General features: G+C 34.0%; 1 protein-coding gene across 2 annotated transcripts; it reads right to left on the bottom strand.

Annotated features, from left to right (window-relative positions):
- Window positions 1-1,982: 1,982 nt before the first annotated feature.
- On the bottom strand, window positions 1,983-12,892 carry c8h3orf18 (chromosome 8 C3orf18 homolog). Of its 2 annotated transcripts, XM_039691792.2 has the most exons (6): window positions 12,798-12,892; window positions 12,498-12,609; window positions 5,002-5,399; window positions 4,606-4,631; window positions 4,341-4,467; window positions 1,983-2,892 (listed from the first exon to the last, which is right to left on the bottom strand). In XM_039691792.2, exons 3-6 carry the CDS (start codon window positions 5,281-5,283, stop codon window positions 2,812-2,814), a joined length of 516 nt encoding a protein of 171 aa, XP_039547726.1. In that variant the 5' UTR covers window positions 5,284-5,399; window positions 12,498-12,609; window positions 12,798-12,892; the 3' UTR covers window positions 1,983-2,811. The 2 variants fall into 2 exon arrangements, with proteins under 2 accessions (XP_039547726.1, XP_039547725.1); XM_039691791.2 differs by lacking the exon at window positions 12,798-12,892 and having other exon boundaries at window positions 12,498-12,764.
- Window positions 12,893-13,127: the final 235 nt, after the last annotated feature.

The following is a 13,127-nucleotide window of genomic DNA, read 5'->3' as shown; positions in this document are numbered from 1 at the left end:
GCTGATAATTTACTCACCCCCATGTCATCCAAGATGTCGTCCATGTCATTCTTTCTTCAGTCGAAAAGAAATTAAGGTTTTTGATCAAAACATTCCTCGATTTTTCTCCATATAATGGACTTCAATGGGAACCAAACGGTTCAAGGTCCAAATGAGAGTTTCAGTGCAAACTTTAAACTGTTCAAAGGGCTTTAAACGATTCCAGACGGTGAATAAGGGTCTTATCAAGCGAAATGATCACTCATTTAAAAAAAAAAACAAAGTTTAAGTTTTATAAGCTTAAATGGTCGCCTTGTTCTGTTCTGTGATGCGCGTTCGTGACTCTTCGAACTCGTTCATCAAAATGAACGAATCTTTTCCCGAGTCAATTCGTTCATTTCGTTCGTTGAATGAACCAAATGATACGAAAAAAGATTCATTCATTTTGATAAACAAGTTCAAAGAGTCACGACCACGCATCACAGAACAGAACAAGGCGACCATTTGAGCCTATAAAACTTAAAGTTTTTTTTGTTTTTTTGTTTTTTAAATGAGTGATCGTTTCGCTTGATAAGACCCTTATTCATCGTCTGGTATCTTTAAAGCCCTTTGAACAGTTTGCACTGAAAGTCTCATTTGGACCTTGAACCGTTTGGTTCCCATTGAAGTCCATTATATGGAGAAAAATCCTGAAATGTTTTCATCAAAAACCTTAATTTCTTTTCGACTGACAGAAAAGAAATTGACATGGACATCTTGGATGACATGGGGGTGAGTAAATTATCAGCAAAAGTTTTTTTTAAAAGTAAACTACTCCTTTAAAACAGGTAAATTGATTTCAAGAAATAACAGGATTTTTTTTATTTGAAATCAACCAAGCATTGCTCAAAGGCATCATGGCATATAGTAAAGTTTAGTCATTTGCGTATTAAACATTTGACAACGTGCCTCATAAACACAGCCTCAGGAAACTTCCTTACCTCTTTTCTACATTCCTCAAAGGCCAGTAATGCTGTTTGTGCAGCCGTATGTTCATGAATAAAGTTACTTATGATCCATCAGTTATTGTCTTTATTGCATTGAACACACATGCACGTGTCATAGTGTAAATATCCTTTTATTATGTCCTTCGTTGTCATAAAAGTTAAAAACTTCTTTAAAATGATCTACCGCTGGTTCGTGGTGCACAGAGGATTATTACATCTACACAACCGTACACACACACTCACACACACACACATAAAGGTAAATCTTGTGTAATCATCAGTCAATGCAGACTCAGATTCTGTGACAGAACATTTGTGTTTCAATGAACTGAAACAGTACGCTCATATCACATGGAAGATCTTTATAATACTCTCTCACTGATGCTATGTCTGACACTTCATCACAATTTAAATTAAACAAGTGTAACTTTAAAGGGATAGTTCACTTTGAAATTAATTTTTGATATGTTTTATCTCACCTCAAGGGCATCCAAGATGTAGGTGTCTTTGTTTCCACAGTATTTTCAATTTTGATATTTTTAGGTCAAACCGTTCTTGTCTGTCAGTCATATAATGGAGGTCTATGGTCACCACCTCAAAGACCATGCACAGAGAAGTCCAGATTAAACATGATTTAATGACTCGTAAATGTAAGTACACATTGATGGCCTAAGACACGAAACGAGCTGTTTGAGTAAGAAAACGAATTGTATTTATATCGTTTTTACCTCTTGTAACCACAGCCACAAAGCACCCACGCCCTCAGATCACTTGGACGTGGCTGTGATTACAAGAGGTAAAAACTATATAAATATTGTTAGTTTTTTTCACACAAACCGCTCGTTTCATGTCTTAGGCCATCAATGTGTACTTACACTCACGAGTCATTAAATCATGTTTAATTTGGACTTCTCTGTGCATGCTCTTTGAGGTGGTGACCATAGACCTCCATTATATGACTGACAGACAAGAACGGTTTGACCTAAAAATATCAAAATTGAAACTACTGTGGAAACAAAGACACCTACATCTTGGATGGCCATGAGGTGAGATAAAACATACCAAAAATTAATTTCAAAGTGAACTATCCCTTTAAAGCTGAGATTATCTTCATGGGAATATTCATGTATTTCAGAATGCTTTCAGCTGGGAATAAATAATAAATCATGTGGTTCTCTCATTCACCAAACTTATAGATTTCTCACAGACAAACGTTGCATTTGGATTCCCTTCTTAAAAATAAATAATCTGCAAAACTGATTATTTTATCAGTCATTCAGATTCAAGTGAGCCTCATCCAGTGTTTCTAAAATAATGTTGTCTCATTATGCAGCAATTTATGACAAAATGGTTCAACAAAAAATTCACAGAGACATTGGTTTCATGAATGAGGCTCAAAATGATTCTTATTACACTAGAGGTTATTTATAATAATAAAGTCCCTGTTGCATGAGTGTTCATAACAGTTGTACAGATGCAGAGGATGTCTTTCTTGCAGTTTTTTAATTGCGTGTCCTTAAAATGTATAATGTCTTATTCGTCAGTGCACACCGTAAAAAATATTCATTTCATTGTGTATTTGTTACACTAACTTCTGTCATTTGCATGTGAGAGTTTTGTGGGTTTAAAATCAATTAAAATCAAAGTGGTCAACGATGTAATGATCTCAGTGCTGCAGATTGTAACTTTGGCTTGGCAATTATTCATTAAAAAGGCAGCAGTTAACCAAATGTTTCTTACAGTGTACTATACTGTACCAAGTGTCAATGCAAATATTCCTGAATCTCAGTGTGTCCAGTTGTCCAGATTTGCTGTCCCTTTGTTCCCGTGCGGCCTGCGAGTGTCGTCATGCATTAATGGCATCGGCCACGTCAGTGAAAACAAGTCGACTGGGTTTTTGGGTTGTTCCCTGACTTGTGGTCAGTGTCTGTGGCGGGAAACAGAGAGTGAAAGTAAGTAAATATCATACGACATCGACGGAAGAACATTATAGAATAGAATTAATTCCCATTTAAATCTAGTTCTACAGTGTAATATTGCACAAATATCAATTCGCAAAATGTACTGAATTGTATTGACAGTGTGAGAATGAGAGTAATGAGCCAGAACACAAATGGAGGAGTGTGTAAAGGTGGATTCAGTCACAGCTGCTGTTTGATGACCATTATTAGTGAACGAATGGTACAAAAAACAACATATTTAGAGTGATGGATACTTTACCACAAATAACAAACCATATGGCCTTGTGTCAGAACTTAAGAGAAATGAGAATGTAGAAACTGAAATTAAGATAAATCACTTAAGAACATATGGAAGGAAAACATATTAAAGATATAAACATATTAAAGATAAAGAGACACCATGTTGTCTGTCTGTCTGTCTGTCTATCTATCTATCTATATGTCTATCTATCTATCTATCTATCTATCTATATGTCTATCTATCTATCTATCTATATGTCTATCTGTCTGTCTGTCTGCCTATCTGTCTATCTATCTATCTATCTAAATATCTGTCTATCTGTCTGTCTGTCTGTCTGCCTATCTATCTATCTAAATATCTGTCTATCTATCTATCTATCTATCTATCTATCTATCTATCTAAATATCTATCTATCTGTCTATCTGCCTATCTATCTATCTATCTAAATATCTGTCTATCTATCCATCTATCTATCTATCTATCTATCTATCTATCTATCTATCTCTCTGTCTGTCTATCATCCATCCATCATTCTATCTATCTATCTGTCTATCTGTCTGTCTGTCTATCTATCTGTCTACCATACATCCATCATTCTATCTATCTATCTGTCTGTCTATCTATCTGTCTATCATCCATCCATCATTCTATCTATCTATCTGTCTATCTATCTATCTGTGTCTGTCTGTCTATCTATCTGTCTATCATCCATCCATCATTCTATCTATCTATCTATCTAAATATCTATCTATCTATCTATCTATCTATCTATCTATCTATCTATCTATCTGTCTGTCTGTCTGCCTATCTATCTATCTAAATATCTATCTATCTATCTATCTATCTATCTATCTATCTATCTATCTATCTATCTATCTATCTATCTATCTATCTATCTATCTATCTGTGTCTGTCTGTCTATCTATCTGTCTATCATCCATCCATCATTCTATCTATCTATCTATCTCTCTATCTATCTATCTATCTATCTATCTATCTATCTATCTGTCTGTCTGTCTGTCTGTCTGCATATCTATCTATCTATCTATCTATCTATCTATCTATCTATCTATCTATCTATCTATCTATCTATCTATCTATCTAATTTTATTATGTATGCCCTAACAATTATTATATTATATGATGGTATGTTTTTGCCACTTGAACTCTTACTTTGGAGTTTGGTCCTGCTGGGCTTCCGTCTCGTCCGTGGTCCAAGAGTTCCTGCTCTAGATCATCCTGTTCTTCAGCAGGATCAAAGTTATACATGGGCATCAGCTGGTGTCTCAGTTTCTCCAGCCTAGAGAAAAACACAACACAGCTTCTATACGGGAAACATCAGAGGCCGCCGGCATTTTCCACAGCCGCGTATTAAATATTCACTGCAGAACCTTCCCTTTTCAAGAGAGGAGCGAGACGGGACTGCAAATGTTCTTACCTCTTCTTTTTCCGGATGTACAGAAGCTGGTAAGGAAAATAAAAATGTTGTGCATAAATGTAAGATACAAGTGTTACATAAATCCAATCAATTAAAACAAACAGAATGATATCATGAAAGACCAAATCATTTCAACACCAAAGAGAGTGTTACATTTTAAATGTGTCTATCTGCTTAATTTTGTCAAACTTCTAGAAGTACACAAGCATATACAATACTGTTCAAAAGTTTGGGGTTGGTAAGATTTTTTTATGTTTTTGAAAGACGTCTCTTATGCTTACGATGGCTGCATTTATTCGATCAAATAAACTTTTCTGCTTGACTGTATTTTAAAATGCAATGATGTAAAGCTGTGTCACATGACCCTGCCTAACATGTTTGATTTATTTTCCTCACCACAACAACAGCCAGCCCGATGACTGTGATGATCCCGAAGGGCACGAGCACCATTCCCATCCCAGCGCCTTCCACCGACGCCACGGGCAGCTGCGTGGAGTTCAGGCCCGTCCCGTTGGCGGACCACGCCATCCTGGACGTGATGTTCTCCGGCTCAGTTCTGGGCTCTCCGGAGCTTGAGGGAACTGGAATGAAGGTGGTGAGGGGGAGGGTGGGGGCTGGGAATGGGGTCAGGGTTTGGGTGGACGTCAACAGCTGGGGTTTGGTGGTGGTCAGAGACATGGTCGTTGCAGGACGCCGGCGTGGAGGCGAGCCGAGTGTGTTTTGAGGGCGACCCTAATGGGATTCAATCCTCCAATGGGCGGCAGCCATGAGGCGCTCACGGTGTTCCTGTACTCCTGTGGAGGAACATCATTTAATGCTGGATCGAATTTGGCTTTTCTTCTGAAACATGGTGAGAGTTAACAAACTGCCTACATAGGATCCATGGAAAAAACAGAAAGAAAATTAATATGTATTTTATTATTGTATTTCATATTTTTGTTCTTTAATTTTGACATTCTTGTTTCAAAAGACAGGTTGAAAATAATAGGGTTAATCACATTGTTTAATTCAACTGATAGCCATAGATTTGTTTCTTTTTGGGTAATATTCTACTGGTGTGTAATAACCTAATAGAAACATAAATGTTCTCCAGATAATATTTTACACACTTATTTTTAACAGTATAAATGTATACATGAAAACAGCTGCTTTTTATACTTTAGTAAGTGGTCTCTCATCTTATTTGGCATAAATAGCATTACTTACATGAAGCAAGCAAACAATGGATTCCACTATCATATGCCATTCATTCATTAAGCATAAAAAGACAAATACTGGACAAAAATACTATTATATATATATATATATATATTTCAGAACTAATTGAAAAGTTTGTGGTAAAAAAAAAATGTGACTTTTTTTAAAGAAGTCTCTTCAATTCTGCATTTTGTGTTAGAAATACAGTAAAAACCACAATGTTGTGAAATAATATTGCAATTTAATATTCACTGTCTTCTGTTTGAATATATTGAAAAATGTAATGTATTCCTGTGATCAAAGCTGAATTTTTAGCATCGTCTTCAGAGTCACATGATCCTTCAGAAATCACTCAAATATGATGATCTGAAATTATTATTAGAGATTATTACACTCTCAGAAAAAAAGGTACAAAAGCTGTCACTGGGGTTGTACCTTTTCAAAAGGTAAACTTTTGTCCATTTTAGGTGTTAATATGTACATTTTGGTGCTAATATGTACCACTAAGGTAAGAAAGTGTACCTTTTTAAAAGGTACAACCCCAGTGACAGCTTTTGTACCTTTTTTTCTGAGTGTATTAGTTGAAAACAGTTGTGCTGATAATATTTTTGTGGAAACCGTGAAACATTTTTTCAGGATTATTTCATTAATAGAAAGTTCAAAAAGAACAATATATATTTGAAATAGAAATCTTTTGTAACATTTTAAATGTCTTTACTGTCACCGTTGATCATCCGTGTTAAATAAAATGATTAATTTCTGTCAAATTCTCTGAAAAGAATGTGATTTGGTCAAATGAGAAGTGCTAAACTCAGTTTTTTCTTTATGAATATCTGAGATTGAACAAACTTTTCATTTCACTTAAAAGCACCAGTACTCAAAACGGCGGGAAAAGGGGCATTTTATACATTCAGGTTTTGGATAGTATAGTGGCTCAGTAAGAAAATCTGTGTGTGAATGCATGCTCTTGACTGAATGTGTGTTCAAGTAAAAACCCTGTGGACAACATATGGATGTGTCAACTTTTAAGATACTGTTGGCAAACCGCAAACTTCCTTCCACACTACAACCGTTAGGATCCGTGTGTGTGTGTATGTGGATGTGGGGGCTGGAGGCAGGAACGAGACTCGCCGCTTAAAATAGAGAATAGGAGAATCTGCAGTTGAGATCTCGTGGATGTGAATGAGAATGTAGAAATCTCCTAAACCGCAGACTATCTCCATTCACAAAGAACTTCTCATGCTGTTAAAGGGCCATGTCAAAAAATAAAAGTCGGTTATTGTTGGCTCACCTCACAAATCCAGTGAATATTCAAGGATATGATATCTTGGTGAAGTTAAATTTCAGTCTGTTCTTCACACAAAGCTATTTTATGACTTCAGAGGACTCGGAATATTGAGCATGAGTCATCTGGACTATGCTTTTATGATACGTTTAATCCAGTAACGGCAAACTTTCGTTGTTTAACCCCTTAACTGTCACCCCCCCCCCCTTTTTGAGAATGGGGGTTAAATGCTCTATTCACACTTAAATGGTTGTAATTTAAGAATGCCTTGGAATATATACCCAAGTTTGGTCTTGTTTTAAAGAAAACACTCAGCAGATTATTGCTGAAGTGAAAACACTTCAAAAAATGAAAGTATGAAAAAGTTATGGAAGTTTTAATTCACAGTAAATCAAATATACTGTACTATATATTTATTATTTTATATAAAATATATATTTTACAAAATATTTTTACAATAAAATTACTCTAAACTCAAAGCCATAAATCTAACCAAGTTATGTTCCAAATTTGAAGTTGATATCACAAAAACTGAAGTTCCCATGAGATTTTGTTTAGGCGTAGTACCAAAAATAGCCACCGGGTGCCATTGAATTCCATTGAATTTAGTTGTGTACATTCTGCCTTAACAAATTAATACATTTCTGTCCAAATATCAATTTTGTCACAAAATTTGGAACCTTCAGACTCAGACCTTTCTGACAATATGTGTTTTGTCAAGATTAATAAAGGTTTTGATCATAAATTATGAAAAATAAGGATGCCCAAAAGGGGAGGAGCCTCATAAAATAAGTACCGTTTCTATGGTAACGCAACGTTCAATTATAAAATGGTTTTCACAGGATGAATTCTGAGTTTATAAGCTTTCAAATGATACCTAATTTATGATAACTACTAAAATGTGTGATATAATAAAAAAAGGCGATAAAAATATTATTATATTTTAGAGGATAATATATACATATATATTATCATTTTTAGAGGATAATTTTAAACTATACTTTTTATTTTTTTATTGAAAAATACTAAATTATATGTTTTATTATGAACTTTTAGCATAAAAACAGAAGTTTCAATGATTAAAAGTGGGTGCATCAACTTTTTGTGACAAAGGTCAGACCTCCTGTTATGATGCAGATTTTCTTAGGTGCACTCTTGTCATAAATTAATTAATTACTCTTCCTACATAATTTTTAACACAAAACAGGTGTCGAATATTTAATTAGAAGTCTTAGACCTTTCCAAAAATATATAATTTGTCATAATTAGATTAGGATTTAATAGAAATATAGTGAAGTAAAGTTAGGCGTCCCGGTACCGGGACGGTGACAGTTAAGGGGTTAAAAAAATAAAAGTCACAGGTTTAGAATGACAGAAATTCAGAACAGTAAAATTCTAAAAATGCTGGTTTGTTTTAACCAAACTTTGGGTCAAATATGGACAACCCCAAACGTTGGGTTGAAAAATATAATTAAAAAATGTAACCCAATGTCTGAGTTTGTCCATATTTGACCCAAAGTTGGGTTAAACCAACCCAGCAATTTTTAGAGCGTAGATATGACCATTTTGAAAAATATTTAGCTTGATGAACACAAATATACAAGACCTTCGAAACAAAGATGAACAGCTTTTGGTGACATTGATCAACTATTTTGCTAGAATTAAAATATTTACATGTACAGAGAAAAAGTATGTACTCTCAAAATACACTACCGTTCTCAAAATACACTTCTGTTTGGGGTCCAAAAGATTTTTTTTTTTTTTACTTTTGTTCAGCAAAAACACGTTAAATTGTTTAAAAGTGTCAGTAAAGATTAAAATGTTACAAGAAATGAAAAATTTCTGTAAAAAGAAATTAAAATGTTCCAAGATTTCTATTTCAAATAAATGCTGTTCTTTTAAACGTTCTGTTTCCTGAGCGATGTGAAGCTCCACAAATGTTTTCAACGTTGATGATAATCAGAAATGTTTCTTGAGAAACATCCAGAAACATCATATTAGAGTGATTTCTGAGAAGTAATGCAGTAATGATGCTGAAATACACATGAATCACAGGAATAAATTACATTTTAACAATATAAATTGTAATATTTAAAACATCAAAATGCAGACTTGTTGAGCATACTTCTATAAAAAAAGAAATTCCAAAATTAGTACAGACAAACTTTTGAACAGTACTGAAAATGTGCCTGAATGTGAATTATATATAATTTCACAAAGCTTGTAAAAAAATTATTTTGCCCCAAAATAAGCTTATTTTTATGACAAAACCATATTCTACTGTAATGTAAAAAGGAAATGAATAAATTACATTTTTTCAAAGGAAAATTATTTATACATAATAATGGTACACTGTTAAAAGAATGGTTGTTTTGCTGATTTAAATAATATATTTTTTATGATATTAATTCAAAACAATTAAATTGAGATAATGAAAATTTGGCTTGACAATTTTTAATGGAATTAGCATGAATAAACTGTCCCACTGAAAGGTATACTAACTTAAAGGTATAATTTACCCAAAAGTCTTAAAAGTCTTCTTTTGTGCAGCAGAAGCAGGTTTAGAACAAGGGAGGTGAAATTTAAATTGGACTTTTTTTAATGAATTTAACCCATAATTCTCATGAAAGTGTGTGTGTGTGTGTGTGTGTGGGTGGGTGGGTGCATGTGTGAGCGTGTGTGCATGTGAATGTGCGTGTGTGTATATGGGCGTGTGTGCGTATAGGTGCGCGTGTGTATGTGTGTGTTTTGTTGCCGTTATACTTCTATCCTCCCTGCAGCAGTGTGTGTCGTGGCAGGATGTGGGTACGAGTGGCACAGAGAAAGAGACAGAGAGACACAGTCTGATACTCTACATTGGAAAGCAAGTACTCAGAAACACGCTTCACGTTGAAAGAGTTGCGTTTCGTAAAAAAGATGACAAAGAGATGCACAGATGTGTTCTTGCTTGCTCTCGCCGTTTCTCTCTCTCATTCTCTCTCTTTCTAACAACAGGCCTGAGGCCACCTGCAGCTGAACCCATGTCTGATACATCAATTTACACACTTGCTGAATGTCTGTGATCATGTAAGTAAGGCAAACATCTATTGCTCATAGTTGGGGGATTTAAACAAACCCCAAACACTAGGAATTAAAAGAATGTGCAGTTGTGAAAAGTGCTGATCAGACTTTTCACAATTTTTAGATAAAACGGGTGAAAAAAAAAAAACGACATAATTACATTGAAGTAACCCAGAATGCCACAGCAACCACTTAGCAATTTGCTAGCAACCAGCCAGAACCAGTGTTATTTTAGTTAGTATTATAGTATTTATTCATATTCTGATATTTATATATAGCCTATATATAACTTTTATTTTTATATTTTCAGTTTTGTTTCAATTTTAGTTTAAAGGTGCAATTCGTAGTTTTTCCTCTTTTTCGCCATCTGTGTTTGAGAATTTGACATATATAAATTTGACATATATATATATATATATATATATATATATATATATATATACATATACATATATGAAGAGTTCAGATGCAAAAGCCTCTAAGTGCCATTTGAAATTTTCTTCTAGAATGATCATTTTTATCAAACTTGTATATTTAAGTTCAGTGATTTCACTTAAATGGCAATGATAATTACCTATTAATTGTTATTTAAGTGAAATTACTGAACTTAAATTTACAAGTTTGATAAAAATCATCATTAAAGAAGAAAATTTCAAATGGCATTTAGAGGCTTTTGAATCTGAACTCTTCATATACAGTATATGTATATATATATATATATATATATTTAAAATTTAGCAAGAACTACAGTAAAAAACATTATTCTTCTAAAATATTAAGAATTATTTTCAATATTTTTATATTTTCATATATATTTTGAAATATATATATATATATATATATATATATTTGGGCTGTCGCATCCAAAATAAAAGTTTTGTTTACATAATAATATGTGGGTGCACTGTGTATAATTATTTTATATATATAAATACACACACATGCTTGTATATATTTAAGAAATATTTTCATGTATATTCTGTATATAGATTTATTTATAATTTATATTATATATAAATATAAGTATTTTATAGATAAATAACATTTTTTTCTTAAATATACATGCATGTGTGTGTATTTAAATATATACAAAATAATTATACAGAGTACACACATATATTATGTAAACACAAACTTTTATTTTGGATGCGATTAATCGTGATTAATCGTTTGACAGCCCTAATATATATATAATTAATAAAAAAAAAGGATTGAATGTAAAACATGGTTATCAGTGACAATATGATCAGTTACAATATAAAAATCTTAAATTATGACTGTAGGCTTAAATTACACTGGGTTTAAATGGACCAGGGAATACAACAGGTATATACAGTTTTTAATGCATTAAAAGGGTTAACAACACTGGTCAGAACACCCTATGCCCTAGCAACTACCTAGAACGCCCTAGCAACTAATTACACCACTTTAAAACACCAACCACAAACAATATTTTCAACCAGAATGCTTAATAGTGTAGAGAACCAAACTGGAGGATTTAAAAGCCAAAAATCTGCAGCTTCCATTTTCTTTAATGCACTTTAAATAATTCTTCAAGGGAAAATGTGTGTTATTTGAGTTGTAAAGTCTAAATCATCTTATGCATCAATTCCTGGAGTAAACACTCACTACTGATGTGATGATATATCTTTTTCTAGTTTGCTTGCAGGCATTTATGCCAGCTTTACGTTGTCATCACAGGAGTCATGGTGTCTTATAAAATATAACTTTGCATCGGCAAGCAAATTTTACATTAACATTTCAAGTGTTGTAAAGGCTGTACTTTCAAAACAGCCAAAAAAAGTATGTTTTTAAAAAGATTCCTGGCGAAATCCATTGCTCAGACTTCCATTGCAAGCACAATCCTGTAAATGTGATTTTCTTAAACAGTAAACTACATGTATTTGACTTTCTGATGTTTATCCCTGTCAAAAAAGGACATTCAAACAGAAGACAAGAATATCTGCAGCAGATCCCAGTAATCTGTGTATATTTGGGTGGTGTCGATTAACTTCTTAGATAATCATTTAGGGTGAAAGCTCTGTCTCGTCAATGTGTAAACAGTCTACACGCTTAATGAAGAACATGTTAGTCCTTCGGCCAATCAGAGCGCTTCGGGCTTTCTTAAGCCTGCCTCCTCGACCAATCAGAGGCCACCACAAGACAAAGATAGACATACCAGCAAAACAGACAGCAAAATAAGGTGCCTGCTCCTGTGCCTTATCAGTTATAAATCTGTTTTTATGCATTCACTGAATTCTATAGAGCCTTTAAAATGAGGTTTAATAAGCTGAAATCTGATTAGAAGATGTTTATATTGTCACAAGCTGCTAATATGAGATATACAGACCTATTCATGGAGAAATGTGGCCACGGACGATGTCCTTCCAAGGTTTTCCAGGCAGCCGATGGAAAAAAAGCAGAGGGAAATTCTCCTTTCACCCCTCCTCCTTCTTCCTCAGCTAGAACAGACCAGATGAGAGGCTGTAAACTGAAATGTTTTCCCCCCTGGATCCCTGCGTTCACCACATTTCGTCCCACCGTACAAAATCACATCTAATTTTTCTTTTTTTTTCAGCTGTTTTCTGTTTTTCTTTCATATCATTTTATTCAGAGACGAGACAAGAAGAGCTACAAGGATGCTACAAACCCAAGCTATGTGATCCAGCAACGTCCCTCCTCCGTTCCTGCTCTGCTATTGGTTGGCTGTGTGGCAGCTGAAGGCTGTGATTGGCTTAGCTGGCTGTTCGTCTAGCTTAGCAGGAATGAGGACAGGATTTAATGGTTGGACACAGATGCTGTGAATGTGTCTAGGGAAGAGAGTTCAAAGATGTTAACCCCTTGCTGCCTCACCTGTGCACAATGTGAACTCAAATCAGACGATTTATGGGTAATGGTTCGGGGCTCAAACACAAATAAAAAGCATTTTTGTTCATTTTAATTTTAGTTGTTAATTAATTTATCATTTTAATTAATTTAT

This window comes from Pimephales promelas, chromosome 8, assembly GCF_988280905.1.
Source record: "Pimephales promelas chromosome 8, fPimPro1.hap1.1, whole genome shotgun sequence".
NCBI lineage: Eukaryota > Metazoa > Chordata > Actinopteri > Cypriniformes > Leuciscidae > Pimephales > Pimephales promelas.
This window is presented reverse-complemented; position numbering and strand designations above follow the sequence as displayed.